Here is a 19,209-nt window from a genome sequence, read left to right on the forward strand (position 1 = left end):
CATACCCACTGACCGACATGCATTTCTGAACTGTCCATATCTCACAGAAGAAGCAAACATAAAAGCTATAGTATCCTTAATATTTTCAAGCATCTCCTTAAATTCCTTAACTTTTAATCCGTCTTGAACAACTAAATTTAGTATGTGGCAGCAACAACGCACGTGAAATAAATCCCCTTTCGATGGAAGGTTAGGCATTAACACTTTCAAATGTTTGATTGACAATGTATTTGCACTAGCGTTATCCATCGAAAGAGAAAATACTTTTTGAGAAATTTCCCAATCATTAACTAACATTTGATTAATCATCTCAGCAATTTGTTCTCCGGTGTGTGACACATCGATTAATAAATAAGACAAGATTCTTTTTCTTAGCACCCAATCCTTATCAATAAAATGCCCAGTGAGTGAAATATAGCTTAATTTCTGACGTTTTGATAACCAAATATCTGAAGTCAAAGAAATTTTTCCTGAATTTTCCAAAAGAACTTTTTTCAAATTTTCTTTCCCTTCTCTAAAAAACTTCAAGATATCATTTCGAGTAGTAGTTTGACTAAAACTAACAAAACTAGGATGAAAGCTGTCGTTTATACACCATGCAAAAAATTTATCTTCAACGAATTGGAAAGGGAGTTCACGCAATATAATAAGTTTAATGATATTATTTCTTGCTCTAGCTTGACTAAACTGAAAAGAAATGATATTACCTTCCCCATCCCTGGCTATTAAGGTCTGCTCGGAATCAGTTTTTTGCTTTTTCTGACAGCTTATGGTATGTCTACTGAGATGTGATGTGCCTGCACCAGGATCCCCAGAAAAATCAATGCTGCATAGTTTGCAACGTGCTCTCTTTAAGACTTTGGTAGGGTTTTCTGGATCTGCCATTGTAAAGCGTTCGTAATCACCCCACACCTTTGATCTCAGCCTAGATTCTTTTTGCTTCCCTTCATCTGTGGTTATAGTTGATGGATTTGTGGAGGCAGCAACATCACCGTTCAAGTTAGTCTCATTATCTCCTTGAGAATCCATTTGAACTTCAGTAGTATCCATGTTGTATGTTCCTGCTAACAACATAACATAGATAGTTAAGTATATGTAAAAACTTTTACTTTTGAGATCTAACTAATTAGTTACTGTGTGCATCTGAAAAAGCTTGTGCTTTTGAGATCTAACTTATTAAACGAAGCTGTGAATACAACTATTGATTACTCTATATTAAACCATACAAATCTAACTGTATTCCTCAGAATCTAGAGGACAGTATATTACTTGTTTTAGACAACTCTACGAACAGTTGATAAGCATGAAATTCATTTCTCAGAATCTCAATAATCATACTTCAAACTTATTACTAGAAATTACTAGAAATTAAAAAATTAAATTGATAACATAACTTCGATAGATATAAATTAAGTTTTAAGAAAATACTTACAGCCACAGACACCTCCGATTCACCGATCAATTTTTCTTTTTTTTTTGATTTTTGACTGATGAAAATTCTTCTCTTGTTGAAACCCGTCAGAGATAAAGAGAAAATCATACTGGCTTATAAAGAAATCTAACTTCCTAAAATTTTGGGTAGAATTGCCACAAGTTTGGGTAGAATTTCTGCAGATTGATAAGATGAAATCTTTTCTGATTTTCTCCAAAGATATGGAAAGAAAGATAAACTTGTTTCCTTCTTTTGTTTTGGCTAGTTTTAGGGAAGAATGGAATTGTGAAACTGGAAGATTCAATTGAAGATATTCTCGGGTATATAGAAATAATGACCAGGCACTTGGGTCGGGCAGATAGAACGGGTAATGGGTCAAGTAGTTTGGGCGGGTAGATAGAACGGGTAATGGGTCAAGTAATTTGGGCGGGCACCAGGCCGGGTAGAAAAAATTTGGAGAAAGCCTGAGCCCGCCCGTTCACACTAACCAGGCCGGGCCGGGTAGCCCGCAACGGACCATAACAGGTTTTGGGCAATTTCAGGTACATGCGGGCTTGGGCGGGTACAGACAGGCTGAGTTTTTTCGGGTAATATTTACACCCCTAGCATGAGGTGGCTGGGAATTCAAACATCTGATCTCAAATATGAACCGTGGGCTAACCCATAATTATAATACGTTGGGATATTAGAAGCAGAAGTCAGAAACAAGACTATTTTGCTTCATAAAAAGTTGACTTTTTAATTTTTAGAAGTCGTTCTGAAACAATATTGCTAAACTGATTTTTGATTTTATCGCATATGACTACTTATTGTTTAATGGTTGAATCTAGGCTAAGCAATTACCATTTCTTGGTCGGTAAAATGGTCAGTAGAAAAAAAGCGCTTAAACAATTATTCCGACGAGTGATATCAATTTTGAAGTGACAAAAATATCATCACCAGTAGCTTGTTTACCTCGAAAGATTCATTGAATGTAGACATACTATGCTATCGACTTCAAAATATCAGAATCAAAGCAGATAAGCAAAAAGAAAAATAATACTGAGAGGCCCGTACGTCAGCAAACGCGATAACACTATTTTTTTCCCATGACAGATACATTGAATCTAGACATGCAATGATATGCCTATAAAAAGGACTCCAAGGCACTGGCATAGTTCGTTAAGGAGAATCAAATCAAACCAGACACACCTACAAATCCAAATCATTCGTTGCCATTTATTTCTTTCCTTCGATAATTCTCTTTTCTCCGGTTTTATCAGAATCCAGTAATGGCTGCTCAAAATATTGCAGATGAACTTTTGAGGCAAAGAAATGAAGAATTGGAAGTTGAATTGAAGAAGAGTTTGGAACGGGAAGAAAGAATGAGACGAGAGCTTGAAAAAACTACACAAAGACTTTATGTAGTTGAAGAAGCAGAGGAAAGACTTTGTTCTCAACTTGGTGAATTAGAAGCTGAAGCTTTAGACCATGTACGTTTATATCAAGCTCAGATTCGGTCTTTACATGAACAACTTTCTCAGGCTCAAACGCTTCTCCAATCTGTTAATTCTTCTTCTCCCAACCGTTTTATCAAAGTGAGTTATTAGATCAAAAGAACATAAAACACCCCAAGAAAATCATGTGGGTTAATTCAGTTATAAATATTACTTGGGTTTGTTTCTAGTTTGATTTTGAGATGTAAGAGTTTGTGTAAATCTCTTGGGTGAGTTGTAAGAAATTGTTGGTTCTAAGCTTTTGAGATAATCAGTGTAATGTGAATCCAAATCTAGTTATCTTTAACAAAATGCTTTGTTGTTGCAAAAACTAAAATTCAAAAAACTACACTAAATCCTCACTTCATAAAATTAGAGTTAAAAGTGAAAGACCAATTAATTACCAGGGGTTTTGATTGACCCTAGTTTAAGAAAGTAGAGGATCAAGAACAAATAATTGCTCAAGACCAATCACTAGCACTGCAAAACTTAGCTAACTCCCATTTTTAACACAACAACCAGATAAAGAGAGATCAGATTTTGCTCTTTAACTACAGCAGAACCTGATTAAAAAAAGAGACGCCTGACTTATACCTGAGAGACTTGACTCCCACCTTGTTTTCAACTATCAAGCAAATTCTATTCTCGCCTTTTTAAGTTAAGTCTCACCACCTATTGATCTCTATATATCATGGGTGCTAGAAGGATTGTGCAACTGTGAACTCCTGTTCATGAAGTCCAGGTACTCCTGCACCAAAGAAACAGATGAGCATGTTAGATAAAATGCAGAAAGAAATCTCCATAATTTGTTCTATGGTTTGTTTTTAGCCACTCTGAAGTCAATACGCCACTCTGAAGTCAATACACACATGACAAGAAGTGCTGTTATCCTTACCTGGAGTATCGCAACTGCAGCAAGTTTGTCGACGGCAGTTTTCTCATCAAAACGTCGACGATTTATTGCCTCAGCCTTGTATTCCACAATTTTGTTATTATTATGGAGATACTTCAGAGGGTTTATGGTATTAAGAACGATCTGATAAAGACAGCAGTAATTAGAACTACAATCATCCCCCAAACCAGAAAAAAGTGAAGTCATAAGGCACTGATCATATGGAGTTGTACATAACACATAGCATTTAGACGAAGCAGGAGGAGTGAATGCACACTTGGGCTGCTCATCTTGCTTCACAAACATTAGCTCCAGTTCTCTTACCAGTTGTTTATGTAAGTTCACTTCGGCAGGCGAAAATAATCTAGTCAAAACCTAAAAGTCGATACCAAGTTCATTACAAATAGTGACGGCACTCAAAACTTTGGCTAGACCTAGTCCAAGACCCAAACCCTAGGAAGACATGAGTACTCAATATCAGCTTACAGAGTTATTCTGGAGGAAAGCTAGGTGTCCAAACCTACTAAGAACAACCTGACTATATGCTGGAAATCTTTTTGGAAGCATAAGTTACCCCCTAGAATACAACGCTTCATGCGGAAATATCTTCACGAGTGTTTGCCTAGACTGGCTATATTCTATATGCACCAGAATTCCTCTTGTCCCTTATGTGACAATGACATAGAATCCACACAACATCTTTTCTTGAGTATTCTGTTGCTAAAAGGATATGGAATTTGCTACCCAATTGCAGAATATAGATTTGTATCAATAATTCTGTAACTTCTTCATGACAGGGAATGGTGCTGCACAGCTTGAGTTTAAGCTAAATGATACTGCCAGTTTCTCTATCTGGCATGTCTGGAAAGCTAGATGTTGACAAGTGTTTGATAATGTAACAGTCAATGTAGATGCTGTTGTTAACTCTCCATTGTTTTGCAGATGAATGACTAGAAAAGAACTTGTCTTGTCTCAAGACAAAGTCCATCTTCGAGACAGATTCTCAACATCAATGGATCCCTCCCTCTAATGATGTGGACCAAATTAACTTTGATGCTTCTCATATAGATGGTAATAGTCTTTCAGGATGGGGTCTAATCTGTAGGAATTTTGCAGAAGAGCAACGGATTGCGAGGAGGCGCATAACCTGCCATAGACCCAGAACAAGCTGAATCTCAAGCACTTATAGAAGCAGTTATATGGGCAAAGCATAAGGAACTGACAAGGATTCAGTTGGAGGGAGACTGCTTGAATGTGATTGAAGCTCTAAATGGGAAGCAAACTCCTGTGAAATGGACTTCATACAACCTAATAAATAATGCTCTGAATATTCTTAGTTCTTTTGAATCTTGGAAATGCACATACGTGCATAGAGATGCAAACCATATAGCAGACTCTTTAGCCAAGTTTGCGAGGTCTCAAGTTATTTGTTTTAATCGGCTAAATGAATGCCCCGATTGGATTCATACTCTAATCCAGGAGGACAGAAACAATTTGTAGCTTCATTTTATTCAATAATATCTTTCTTTCCTATTAAAAGAGAAACTGAGTGCTCACTCATGTAATGCATAACTTCGACAGACTAGTTTGATTCTTCCATACCGGAGTGGCTGGCCATTTTTAAGTGCTTTTAGCAAGTAAACAAACCAGCAGTATATCTATATTATAAACTCCTTTCTTTAACCAAGTGGGAAAAGATGATTCATATCTAAGATTTTCACTTTAATTCCATCTCTAGATATCAGCACTTCTGAGGGTTTTACTGTAAAAAAATGGTAATTATCACTCATAGTTAATACCTGGATCAAGCATGATCATTAGAATTCACATCAGAATCCTAAGTCTTATTGGTTCGGAGAAACATTAGATTTTTGGTATCTTATGTCTAAGAAGGCAATCTCATATCCTAATTATTATCTTTGTGAGCATGTACTGGTTTCAACACAAAGGATGTTGGAGCGAATCCTAAAGCTTCTTAGCAACTGTAGTGTACCATGTAAAGCCTATGGGCGCCATTTGAAATGCAGCATCAATCAATAAATCCTACTCAATCCCTAGTTGTTTCGGCTCCCGCGTACAGAACCCCATGAAGAGATGGTGAGAAATCAATAAACAAGAACATGCACAATTGATGAGAGGGTTATATGAATAGAGCTGCATTCTTCGGCTCAGAGCAGTCACCAGCGCAGTGTCCCTTGTCAAAGTTGTAGCATTTCAGTTTGGACTCTATTGCGTACCACGCTTAAACCCGTGTGGTTAGCACTTTCCATGGGTGGAAAAGCAGCAACGAGTCGCTTTTTGGCGCTCAGCTTCTTGCTCAACATGACATGACTGAAGAACATTGCCATTAGCTTTCGGTCATGAATCATGGTCGAAGTCACCCAAAGGTGCTCAGCTAGTGTGCTTGGGATCCTAGTGGTACGCCTTAAGATTCAACCCTAAACTACTTAGCCAATCCTAGTAGTTCACTTCGTACATCCATGGTTGTGTAGGTAAACCTCATATTCTTTGAAAAAAATCACCATGCTGCGTACATTGTAATCTTTGTCAGATAAAGCTAAGAAAGCAATACTAAGTCAAATACAGAAGGACATACTTTTATGGAACTACCAACCCCAAAGGCCATTCTTTATCACACTTAAATAGAACTTATAACTCTGAAGCAGATTCAGTGATTGTTTTTTGGTTTGGGAAATAATACCACTGTTCACACTAACCAAGGGGAATGTTTGGAGATGGGGTTCATGATATGAAAAATACTTTATGAAACAAGAAAAGAAACAAAAAATCTTGCTTTTACTTTCAACTATTTAGGGATTTTCTTACAGATATAGTGTTGACTTTAGGTGGCTACTAAAACCACTTAAAAGAACCTTTACATGGCAACAAAAGACATGTCATTAGGTACAGGTTTGGTTCATGGATGGCCTGACCAAAAACTAAAAGCCTAGACTAATCCAAAACATACCCACGTCCGCCTTAAGAACCAACAAAATAGTCAGAACAACAGTCACATGAAAGGGTTTCCCTAGTATAATCAACCTCCAGTGTGTCTATTAGGTCATCAGCACATCCTATTTATTAACGCCTGTTCTATCTGGATGAAAAACTCGTATAGATATTGAGGACTAACCTTTGAAGTAAAATGCTCCTCCCAATAGGTAAATTTAACATCTTGAAGTTCTTCTCGCTTACGGAGATCTTGAACTAAATCTTTTACTTGGAAACTCTAATCCAATAAAAAACAGATGGTGATCAATAAGAAATCGAGGGGTTTAATGACAGAATAACAAAACAGAGACTCACTTCTACTTGTGAAACATTTCGAGTATAACAGCAGCCGATGACGAGCCCCCCTAAAGAAAGTTCGGAGATCTGCATAAGAACGCCAGCAATCAAACAGATTTTAAAAACACAACACAAAGTTTGGAAGACCAAGCATGACATAATGTTTTCATCCTAATTCACAATGCTAGGTTAGCTGTTACTTACAAAAGACTACATAAATTGTGGCTAATAACATTGGCTTGTCGAACATGACAGCTGACACTGGACCAATATCAATTAAAGGGAAATATGTATCAGAAAGTACTTCTTTTTCCTGAGTGACGCGGAAATCAATTTCTGAATGTGTTCTTACAATGTTACAAACATGTAAAGAGAACTTATAAAGAAAGACAACCAAATGAAAATGATGAACTTACCAAAGTTCGGAAATCTTTTGCCATTAGATCAACATTTGTCTGTTTACGGACTAATACGCTGCAGCAACATAATACACACAACTACATTAGCAACACAAAGCGCAATTGAACTAAGACAAAACCAGATAACAGAGAAGCAAATGATGATTCAAAACATGGCCACATTCAAAAGAACGGATATGATATACATAGAAAAGGAAGCGTAACTATATAAAATTTACAAAAGTTGTGGTCCATAGGATGTTCCATTTGTGGGGGAAATTTCCTTGGTTCCGAAATCAGTTCCACAATACGCTCGAGATTAGTGTTTTCTGTATCCACTACACAACTACAAGAGTTTAAAACCTCTTTCAACTGGTCGCTACTCGGTAAAGCATTACATTCCTCCTGGACCAAGATGAAGGTTTTGGTCCAACCAAGGGTGAAACTTAATTAACTCCTTTTAGAAGGGAACTTGAAATACATGTGTAAAACTAGATTTTCGTTCATACAAAAACACGAAAAACTAGTTTGCTACAGCAACGTAAGAATGCTGATACCACATAATTCCATCGTTCTTGACGCTTCCTGTTTTTACTAGTTGATATGCTTTAACTCCAACTTACCTGAGGGTGTGAATGGAAATGACGGAAACTAAAAAACACAGTTTTTTCGTGTCCTCAAACCCCATAAACCAAGTGTTCTATAATGCCCTCTAAGCAGAAAATTAATTTACTTTAGTGAAGTATTAGAGTCTAATGTTCAATATAGCATTGATGGTTCTAAAGCTTCTCGATGTTTAATAGTTGATTTGCTTTACCTCCAGCTTACCTGAGGGTGTGAGAGGTACTAACCAGAGGTAGAAAACTGAAAAACACAGTTTCATGTCCACAAATCCCATAAACTACAGATAGACAAGTGTTCTCTAATGCCTTCCAAGCAGAAAATTTAATGTACTTCAACTTAGTATTAGAGTACAATGTGAGATATAGCAGTGGTGGTTGTACCTTAGAGGTAAAGCTTCTCGATTTTCACGATCTGAAATAGCCAGCCCAACATATTTGTGTCCCACATCCAAACCTAGCAGCCGTCCTGGTTTCAGTTCATTCGTTTTCATCACAGTACGAAACAAGTGGACAGGACTTAAGTACTTCATCTGTAAATTCACGTGGAGAACAAGTTCAATGAATAACGACGACACAGAATAAGTTTGGAAGTTAAGAAAATGTGATGATGACAAAGTCAGAAAACAGCAGTTTAGCCTTCTTTTGGTCCCTAAACTGTTTTTCTAAAATAAAATCAGTATAAAAACTACACTATGTCAAGTATAAGGTTATGAGTTGTACAAAATTGCATGTGATGATGCACGTGTCAACCTTTTATATACCACAAACTTCATATCCCATTTGTTTACATGTAAAAGGTGCATGTCCTAATGTGTTATGTGTATATAAAAACCCTCTACAGTCTATACTATATGGTGTCATATCGATAAGATTTCAAACTAAACATAAAACAGTATAAACATGACACAGGAAGAGATTGCCCCAGTACGCTAGAACATTACAGACACTAATCTATTCTCTTCAAACAGATAAGTGACAAAAAAAAAATCATGTAAATGTAACCTAAATTGTTCCCAGGCTGCCAATAAAGGTACCTAAATCTAAGAGTACAGCGTGACTCCTCCAGCCAAGTCATAAGATTTTTCTTTCAGAATGAAAAGCATTAACTTATTACCAAGTCAAGTATTACCTCTTATCCAAATGCAGAATTGTAGCTTAACAATCTACAATTTTCAGAGTTTGGAAAGAAGAAGCGCTAGCTCCTCATCAGACACCTTGACCTCCACACAAGATCCTACAGATACAGCAAGTTGTGCAGCTAATTGGTGCTTGCACTGGAAGAAAACAGAAATGAAAAACAAACACTCAGTACCACAGAACCCTCGAATAGGTCGACAATAAATTAGAAATACACCAATAGCAATCCAAAATGAGGGATTATCTCTATGGCGTAACCATAAAGAAGGTTAAGAAAACATGAAATCTTACACAAATCTGTTCTCCTTTGTTGACAATGTCGTAAAAGAAAGAATAACAAGCACAATAATGTTCAGCGAAACAGAAATACTCTTCCTTTCTCCTTGATTCCCCCACAACCTGATACATAAAACCATGAAAAATTCTACAACTAATCCAAACGAATAAAGATAAGAAACAAAAACAACTGAGGAATATTGTTAACCTGAAAAACGCAACGGCCACTAGGCTCTCCAACAATTCTCGTTACACCTCTCTGATCAACTATCTTTGTAGCACGCTCAAGGTTCTTCCCGTACAAGAAATGCAATCTGAACTACAAAAACACCCAGTCTTCAAAATTTGCGTTTTTCCTTAACAATTCTAGTTTCAAAATTCAAAAAATTAACAAAAAAAATAAAAACATAATACTAACATGGAAAATTGATTATCAGTAACTGAACGAGTCGATTTAATCTCACTCCAAACTGCCTCTGCAACCAAATTGCTTGAAGACATTTAACTTTTATAATTCCTACAAACAAACAAGAGAAACATCAAATCGTAGCTAGGGTTTTACCAAAAAAAAATACAGTATGCGTTCTTCAGCGGATTCGGTGAATTGAAACTACTATTCATCAATCTGTGAAACGTGATAATCAACTAGTAACGCAATTATGCAAAGGATATATTCGCTGAGTACTTGCATCAAAACGATGGGTTGCATTTGATGCAACGCCGCGGGAAAATGTGAGCGTTTGTTTGTTGGTTTGCCTCAAAGGGAAACACGGATCGGGGAAGAAACAGCGGACTACTGGACTGATTTGAGTTTACGAGTCTCGAATATTTATTTATTTTCCTCTTAATACGCCTTAGCTTTTGAAATGACGGAAATGACCACCGGTATTTTTTTTTTGGGGGCTTTTAAATAAAGTAACCACCTTTTTGAACCATATTTAAGAAACTGGCCGTTTTTTTGAATCTTTATATAAACTGGCCGATATTGACATTTTTCATCACGTTTTTTTTCAAAAAAACAGATTTAGGTAATTAACTGGCTATGTGGCAGTTAACCTGCTAGGTAAAAGACGACTTAACCCTCGTCTGAGTTCGTAACCAAACCAGTATCGAGTCAACTCGGTGACTCATTGCAACGGTCAGATTTGTAACGGTCGGATTTGTAACGGTCACTGCAAATCAAAGATGGAGATGAAATTTTGCAAGAATGAACACAACAAGAACATAGCATACCTCACTTGTACAGATTGTAACGGTTTTAAATGGGTCTCAGATGAAGTCTTCATTGCTGCAAAAAACAGAATTATGCATTCAAGTTTACAACTTAATGCTATATGTAAGGAACTCAACAATCTGAAAATGTAACCTGCAAATGTACTAATAAACAACCTGCCACTTTTGATTCAGCATTAATTCAAGTCTACAAAAGAAAAAAATATTGTCTTCTTAAACACAAAAAATTAGAAAACGGATCTCAAATCATTTCTTCTTAGCCTTTCCATTTCCCCTTCCCTTTCCTTGTTTTATATTCTGAGATACAGATCCAATGCCAAAGAAGTTCTGATAAAGGTTATTTATTGTAGAGGGTGGAGTAGAAGATGGTGCTATAGATGGCAGACTCATAGGTGTTGTGGAAGCTGGAGTAGAAGATGGTGTTGCCAAAGGCTGACTGCCAGGCCCTGTAAAACATTCACCAACAAATGATGCCGTTCTCTTCTTCTTGTTTGACTTAGCTGCACCCCTAACTCCGGTGGTCTGACTTGGCTCTATGTTGCTGAAGGTGAAGCTTTGTGCATCACATTCAGTCATTTGCCTCTTTGCAGTTGGATTAGATCCCACTTCACCACCAGCACATGTTCTTTTGTTGTGGTTAGTAACATTTCCACATTTCCCACACCTCCTTTTTGTCTTCTCAACACGAGGTTCATCATAACTTCTTACCCTCTTGCTCTTGGGTCTTCCTGGTTTCCTACTATGAGGAGGGTTCAAGATCTTCTTGTTCATGTTTGGCTGCAAGAACAAATGCACTTATATCAATGTAGTTGAGAATATAAATAGGGCATATAGTTACAAATTTAAGAAGAAAAAGTACCTGGACCCATTCACTTTTATCATCTAGTGGTGCAAAAGTTGGTGCATATGTGGCCTTATAGTTCTCCACTGAATGTGACTCTGAAAAATTGTTGTTCATATGTTCACAACAGTGAATAGGGTTAAAAAAGGCCCTGGACCATGTAGCAGGATCTTTTCTACTGAGATAAGCACCAGCTGCAGCACTCTGTTTCACAATATTGTCAAAATGTTCATGCACAACCAATCAAAAACTAGCTTAACTTGACTGTCAAACAGTGCATAAAACCAATAACAAAGAACTGTTGTGAACTGTCAAACCTGAAAATGCTTTTCTTTGTATGCTTTTGCTGCATTCCATAAAGAACTGTATAATTCAAGACCCTTGTAATCCTTCTTGAAATTTTTGTATAAATGTCTGCATTTTAACACATTGCAATTAACATAAGGCCTTTATCTGATCTGACAAACAAAAGAAACAAGAAACAAAGTTAGACAAGAAAGTTACCTCCAACAGTATCTGTGGTGATGGCCAGGGAACACTATACCAACAGCTTCCAATAAACCTTTTTGCCTATCTGAAATGAAAGCCACTTTCACTGGATGTGCTAATATTGCATCCTTCAAATGCTTCAAAAAAATGATCCAATTTTCCTTTGTTTCAGCTCTGCATACCATAATTCCTAACATTACTAACCCATTCTGTCCATCAAGTGCAGTTGCAGCCATCAATACTCCCCCATATTCCCCTGTTAGATGGCAGGCATCAAGCCCTACAACTCCCCTGCATGCTTTTCGCCAACCCCTCATTGCAGGTTCAAATGAGAGTGTCATGCTTTCAAAGGTGTTATTCACTGTGTCAAAAGTGAACTTAGCAACAGACCCATCATTGCATTTAGTAAACATCTTGCAGAATGCTGGTACTTCATTGTAACTTTCTTTATAGTTCCCATATAATGACTCTAAAACTAGATTCCTAGCCTTCCATGCACACTGATATGGTATATTTACTCTCTTTTCAGTTAAGAAGTCTTCCTTGATTTTATAAGGGTCTGGAACAACTTTTTTAGGCTTATTCTTCATCTGATCAAGAACAAAATCCTTTACAAAATGAGGATCAGCAGATCTATTCCTATTTTGGGGATCCCCTTCACACTTATGTTCCAAATTCACTTTCCTAAGAACAAAAGTGTTCTCACCCTCTTTCTTGCTAGCATACACAAACCAAGGACAATCATGTTCTGTTTTAAACCTACACTCAGCCTTAATTCTAGAGGGAGCACTTCTATCCAAAATATATTGACACTTATTAAGAACACAATAACCCCTGAGATGTTTCTTAAATGCTTCCTTATTTGCAAATCTAGTTTTTACCTCCATTTTGCTAGGATCTACTGGAGTAAAAACTTCTTCTTCAGGGAAAAGATCTAGATCATGCTCACCCTTCATGTACTGACCAAAATCATCATCAAAGTCATCCATGTAAGCAGGTCTTTCATCCACATCCTTACCTGCACATTCAAGATCAACATCAGTACCATATAATAAGTTACAAATTATAATAAATGAAATCAGTTATAAATGAAATATACCTTTTTCTTTGCCTTCTTTTTCTCCTTCTTCTTCTTCTTCTTCTTCTTCTTCTTCTTCTTCTTCTTTCTCTTCTTGTTCTTCTTCATATGATCCATACTCAATGTCTTCATCACTGTCATATACTGGAGGAGCTTCTGGATTCTCAATTGGGTGACATTCATCTTCTTTGGTGTTTTCCAGCTGAATATTGTCCACATCTTCAACAAACTTAACTTCATTTGTAGCTTTTGACTGACTGCAACCACTGCTACTAGCCTGAGAATGTTTGGACATGGGCACATCCATGAAACTCAGCTTTCTTGATGCACCTTCAACTGATTTATCCACACTATTTAGCCTTAGGGATCTTCTAGGGGTGGTTCCCTTACTAACTGTCTTCTTCTTTGGTGTAGTCTTTGGAGTCCCAAACACTGTGTCTTTCATCCCCATCCACAAACATATACATCCATCCTCATTTACAAAAGAATCCTCCCAAAAATTATCAAAATCATCATTGTTTAACAATGGCAGTGGCAAACATTCTTCCTTAAACCAATATAAATTAAACTTCTCTTTAACATCCATAGACAAACCCTTATACACCATATACTTAAGTGTCATCAACTCTGTTTCATCTCTATGGCAATCAGGAAATACCAAAGTCTCATTCTTTGGCTCCGCATATACACTGATATTCCTAAATTTGAACTGACTGCAACACAAATGAAACAAAATCAGATATAAACCTATGAAAACCCAATGAAAACCTAATTAAGCAATATTACTTAAAATCAAACACCCAATCACGAAAATTAAACCCCAATTAAACAATAAAAATTTGGTTTCAAATAAACCCTAATTACAAAGGAAAAAAACAGAAACCCTAAAAATCAATCGATCAATTAAATCAATTAACTATCAATACAATGATTTTCATCATATATTAAGTCACGGGTTTCGTTAATCTTACCTTGATTCAAACTGTTTCAATCCCGGTTTGTACCTCATCTTCACTGTATCACCACTATCTCTGAATCCCTAAATATGTAGAACTTTTCTTCCAAATACACTCTGGTCTTTCACTAACATCTATGTCTTCAGCAAAAACAACTTCAATAACATCAGTTTTCTTTTTCTTTTCAAACAGCTTCAATACCTAACCCTAGTTTCAGAACGAGGGAGAAGAGAACGAGGGAGAAAGAGAACGAGGGAGAAAGAGAAAGTGTGGTGAGAGATTACACCACACGGGTCTTTAAATGGGCAAGGGCACAGTCGTAAATTCTCCTACCGAGTTTGACTTATTCAACGCAGCTGACCGATCTGGTGGGCCCAGGTGTCAACTCTAACAGAAAGGCCAGTTTCTAAAAGAATTTAAAAGCTTGGCCGGTTTATTAATTATATGGTTTGAAGCAGGACACTTTATTAATTTGCCCTTTTTTTTTATCAGACCACTGGATATACAACAATATATTCTTGACCTATGAAAATTGGGTGCTAGTTGCACATGGCTTTCAGAGCAACAGATTAAGATTTAAACCGAGTCAATGCCGATCTGGTACGCTTTCAATAAAATGATCAAATATTTACGAAATTTTCTTATATTGATATGTATATATTGATTAAAATAGATGCAACCCCTTCACACATTATGCTTATAAAGCAAAATGTGTTACAAAAATGAAGTTCATAAACATTATTACAACAAGAAATAACAAAAGCACCCATTAAGGAAATCCAAACCCTATAACATGTAATTTCTCCCTCATTCTTCTCTTCACATCCGTTTGAGTTTATTGGGATCAGCCAATTGCGAGAAGAAATGAGCAAGATAAGTAAATATACCTGCTATGAAACAAATGATCAAGTTAAGAACGTTAGAAAAGTAGTCCTTGTAATTTGTCTTCGGTGAATGAGTTCTGTCAGAGAATATCAATGCCCTATATATTGCTTCAGTTAAGGCGTATGCAGTAATTGGGTCTGATTCTTCAGCTAAAATTCCATGCTCAGTTAAACAAACAATGTCATATGTTCCACTTGTTTCTGATATTCCCAAGAATTCACATATCTTAATCCGGCCATCGATCCTTTCTTCTACCGTTAACTTATCGCCATGCGTCATGATCACGATTGGATTTTCATCTGTAATCACCAAACAAAAAAAAAAACACCTTAAATCGCAACCCTTCAAACTAGGATCATATGTCCTATGTTTCAAATAGAAGTACTTACTGGATTTTCTCATAGAAGGAGAGTGGAAGAGTTCTTTGGCAGACTCCAATGGCTTGGAATCGCCATTCAACAATGCTTTGTAAATCTCTGCAATGTTCACTACCACCATAGCGCAGTTAACTCGCCTCCTTATAAACCTAGACGTAGACGGCATTATAGGCCCCGTCAAATTTTCTTCTACTCCTGGTCTACGACAGAGTTGGTGATGATGAATTCCAGTCACCATCCAGTTATTTAAACCTTCTAGACTCTCACCTAATTGACTGTAATCTAACCCTCTCGAGTCGTAAACACAAAATCCACTTCTTATAGATCTTAAAACATTGTGTTCTTCCATGAACATCGTTGTATACTCTGATGACACCCCTGTACATACACGCAAAAATGTCACAAAAATGTAAAAAAACTAAGTTCTGGTAGTGACTTAATGCAAAAATTACCGTCAATCTTAACCCAAACAAAATGTACCAAAACACCCTTAGAACAAGTGTATTCCCTCCAAACAAAAGGTGGTTAAAATTTCAAGTAAGAAATTCTGAATATGATCAATGAACAACAACACCCTTGGTGTTGATGGTTGTTGTTGTGATCATGTCCCTTTCTAGTACTCGGAGTTTGCCTCGATTTGGTACTGACCAAGACAATATACTCTTTTTTTGACCCCTAGATGTCAAGACAACTGCAATGCGGGATGCTAATCCAGTGACAAAATCAAGGCCAATTTTCCCAAATTTCAGAAATAAATCGAATGAAAAGCAGAGACAGAATTCAAAAGTTACGAATATAGAATTATTACCTGAAGTTTGAGTGAAAGGGATGAGACCAGATCTACCAAGAACACTATACATGAGATTAATAATTGAGCTTTTGCCAGCACCAGAAAATCCAACTAAGAGAATTGTAATAATTGGAGAAATCTCCATCTCTTCTTTCTTGATCCCACCAGTTGGTAACCAAAAATCACCAGACTTGTAACTCAAAAGTTTATGTCTAAGATCATCAAGACCATCAGTAGCAATCAAAGCAAGTCTTTCCATTTCTCTAATAACTTTCAATCTTGGTGAAAGATCTGTAATAAGGTTGGTGTAATCAAGTTTCAGATTACCATTTTCATCAAATTCTTTTGCTGATCTCCACCAATTTTGGAATGATGAACGACTCGATGATAGAATATCACTATGGCTGTCATCTTCATCACTTGAAGGAGAAAATTGTTTTCTCATATTTTTTCTGGTTTCTCCAACTAGAATAAAATCATTCATGGGGTCTTTTGTATATACAGTAAGTGTACTGAGATGGAAAAGTTGAGTTGTTTATATAATGATGATGAGGAGGAGTTGAATAAAAATAAACTAAGGAAATAACGCTTCATCTTCGTTATGGCTATAACATGTCCAGTGATGGTCAGAAAACTTGAATTGAAAATACAAATATTCTTGTAGTTTAGTTAAGGAATTAATCCTGTTAGTTACATTTATTCACATCAGAACACTATTGTTTGTTTGTTTTTTAATTTGATGTTGTTGCTTGTGTAGTTGAATTTTGGCTTGCTTTTGTTTGAATGTTCATGGAGAGGGAGTGGGTTATTATTATTATCTGGAATGGGAGGTTGTTGCAAATGGAGAAAGCATTAGCATATGGGGGAGGAGGACATCTGTTTCTTTCCAGATCTCAACCACCGTTTGCCAAGCCCGCCACTCTACCACCTACAGGATTACAACTCTGTAGCTGACTTTGATAGACAAAACAAATACTAACAGTTTGGATAAGCAAGCATCGCATGGGTCATTCTCCCAAGAGGAAATCTGTAAGTCAACAGTCAAGACACTGTTATATGGTCTCTGACAATATATTCAGTGCACTTGTGACAAATTTTCGGTATGACCCAAACCCAGCAAAAGATCTGGCTAATGCTATGACATATAAACTGTTGACAAAGACTCAAATTTTTCATTTGGAAGTGTATTCAACATATTCTGCCTCTTAAGAACTTTTTGTACATTGATAGGATGTGTAACTGATGCTATTATAGAGAAGCAGCTAAACAATGTAATGTATCTATGTATATCTTCATGTTTTATCCTTTGCAAGATCAATCTGGTTTAGGAGAGCTCCTCAAGTGTTTCAGCGATTTTCAATTCAGAGTTCCATTCAAGCATGTATAAACCTTGGTTATCTTTAACCTATGCAACCCGAATACTTCTAAATTGGTTAAGTATGACTGCGTATCGAGTTTCCACACTTGGGGTTGGGATGCTTCTAGAATCAGTTCCACCTATTTGCCACCCACCTAAATTACCACCCCTATTTATCCTACTCACCACCCTTGAATTTTTTCATATATCCTAAATAACGCCTTTTATCTTTTCATTCACACCGAGCAACGAAACCACCCAATAATAATTATACGCAAAAAGATCCGCACAAAATAATTCTCTTCACCGTCTCTTGGGACGACCACATTCTTTTAATTTTAGCTCACCAATTACCACCATCTCTCAATTTTCAATTGTTTAACTATAAAGAAAGCATGAAACGTTAGTGCGAAATCAAAACCCAAGAAAAGCTAAAATTTAACCTAATTTATATAAAAATTCTATTTGATTCTTTTTGTACTATTACGATGAAGAGTTAGCATTTTAGATAAAATGACTCCATTTTGAACGACTATCACATTTCTTAAGAAAACAAATTCGAGATAAACGACAACGGCCATTAGTGAACGTAGTAGGTGACCTAGTCGATCGTTACTGATCGACTGCAAGTGTATCTAGTTGTCCAATTTTGGACGACTTTCAGTTCTATCAACACATGTGATATGTACATTTCTGGTGATTTTCATTTTTTATTTTTCTAATCTTACAGCTCTATGAACAACGTATTGCGTTTTTAATTCGGATACATTGGTGGTGATTTCTTTTTTTAGTCTTCTGAGTTCTGATCTTGTGCAAGATCACTACTGTTTATCGTTGTTATTAATATTTTTTCGTTGTATTGTTTTGGACGACCATCTTTTATTCTCTTCATGTACTACCATTTACGCAACAAGATTAAGTTAGTTTTAGGTAATACTCCCTCCGTCGCGCTATTTACTTTTAGATTTTGTCCCATAATAGACGGCGTATTGTATATATAATTTGAGGCCGAAATACTGGCTCCATAATGAAAGTTAGGCCAAAAGCTTGAATTCTAAAGCTCCTGGCTCCTGACCAATAAGAATTGAGAGTTTATTTTTTTTTATGGCCGATTTTCTGCACCCAAATATATTTGATGATGAATACCCATAGTTGTTGTATAAAACTTTTCCCAAACCCTAATTTTTATTTTCTTCTCCGCCTTCTCTGCTCTCCCTCTATCTCTTTCATTCGTCGTTTCTTCTCAAATCAATTATCCCTACTTCTTTTTTTTTTTGATTATACCGTCAGTTTGGATTTGATATTACTTTTTTTTGTTATGTTTATTGTTTTTGTTTCCGCTGCAAGTAAAGAAACCAGGTATTTGGGAATCCAATTGTAACAAAGCAAAGATCACCGAAGATATCAAAAACATTAATAGTACAAGAAGAAATTGAGATTCAGGTTGTAGAGGTTTATTAGGGATGGTGAGATGGTTCTGAGGTTTTATGATTTGGTGATTACTATTAATGTTTTTGAGGGATAATCCAACCCTTCCCGGGCATATTTTAAGGTTTCGTTTTGATTTCAATAGTTTTGGATTTCAACTTTTTTAATATTTCAATTTTTTGTTCAATATCACTTTCTATGGCTCTTCTTCTTATATAAAAATTTGTGTTTTTTTTCTTTTTTACTTTTATCAT

The 19,209-nt window shown here is 36.3% G+C and overlaps 4 protein-coding genes across 8 annotated transcripts; 1 reads left to right on the forward strand and 3 right to left on the reverse strand.

Moving 5' to 3' along the window:
- Window positions 1-2,572: 2,572 nt before the first annotated feature.
- LOC113293558 (protein RESPONSE TO LOW SULFUR 3-like) lies at window positions 2,573-3,184 on the forward strand. Its single transcript, XM_026542166.1, has one exon. It carries the CDS (start codon window positions 2,704-2,706, stop codon window positions 3,019-3,021), a length of 318 nt encoding a protein of 105 aa, XP_026397951.1. The 5' UTR covers window positions 2,573-2,703; the 3' UTR covers window positions 3,022-3,184.
- A 70-nt stretch (window positions 3,185-3,254) lies between these two features.
- Window positions 3,255-10,323, reverse strand: LOC113293533 (putative pre-16S rRNA nuclease). Of its 5 annotated transcripts, XM_026542147.1 has the most exons (11): window positions 10,084-10,309; window positions 9,940-9,997; window positions 9,730-9,840; window positions 9,537-9,644; window positions 9,238-9,382; window positions 8,490-8,638; window positions 7,504-7,561; window positions 7,106-7,174; window positions 6,933-7,028; window positions 3,803-3,943; window positions 3,255-3,655 (listed from the first exon to the last, which is right to left on the reverse strand). In XM_026542147.1, the coding sequence occupies exons 6-11, from the start codon at window positions 8,636-8,638 to the stop codon at window positions 3,590-3,592; spliced, it is 579 nt and encodes a 192-aa protein (XP_026397932.1). In that variant the 5' UTR covers window positions 9,238-9,382; window positions 9,537-9,644; window positions 9,730-9,840; window positions 9,940-9,997; window positions 10,084-10,309; the 3' UTR covers window positions 3,255-3,589. The 5 variants fall into 5 exon arrangements, 2 of the variants coding, with proteins under 2 accessions (XP_026397932.1, XP_026397939.1); XR_003332364.1 differs by lacking the exons at window positions 3,255-3,655; window positions 3,803-3,943 and adding an exon at window positions 7,292-7,348 and having other exon boundaries at window positions 6,967-7,028; window positions 9,730-9,835; window positions 9,940-10,038; window positions 10,207-10,323; XR_003332367.1 differs by lacking the exons at window positions 3,255-3,655; window positions 3,803-3,943 and adding an exon at window positions 7,292-7,348 and having other exon boundaries at window positions 6,967-7,028; window positions 9,730-9,835; window positions 9,940-10,038; window positions 10,211-10,315.
- Window positions 10,324-11,906: 1,583 nt separating this feature from the next.
- On the reverse strand, window positions 11,907-13,040 carry LOC113347186. The gene is made up of 2 exons (XM_026590789.1): window positions 12,100-13,040; window positions 11,907-12,009 (listed from the first exon to the last, which is right to left on the reverse strand). Exons 1-2 carry the CDS (start codon window positions 13,038-13,040, stop codon window positions 11,907-11,909), a joined length of 1,044 nt encoding a protein of 347 aa, XP_026446574.1.
- Window positions 13,041-14,745: 1,705 nt separating this feature from the next.
- Window positions 14,746-17,006, reverse strand: LOC113293569. The gene is made up of 3 exons (XM_026542173.1): window positions 16,189-17,006; window positions 15,393-15,758; window positions 14,746-15,302 (listed from the first exon to the last, which is right to left on the reverse strand). Exons 1-3 carry the CDS (start codon window positions 16,652-16,654, stop codon window positions 14,938-14,940), a joined length of 1,197 nt encoding a protein of 398 aa, XP_026397958.1. The 5' UTR covers window positions 16,655-17,006; the 3' UTR covers window positions 14,746-14,937.
- Between the last annotated feature and the right edge of the window lie 2,203 nt (window positions 17,007-19,209).

Source organism: Papaver somniferum, chromosome 1, assembly GCF_003573695.1.
Source record: "Papaver somniferum cultivar HN1 chromosome 1, ASM357369v1, whole genome shotgun sequence".
Taxonomy (NCBI): domain Eukaryota; kingdom Viridiplantae; phylum Streptophyta; class Magnoliopsida; order Ranunculales; family Papaveraceae; genus Papaver; species Papaver somniferum.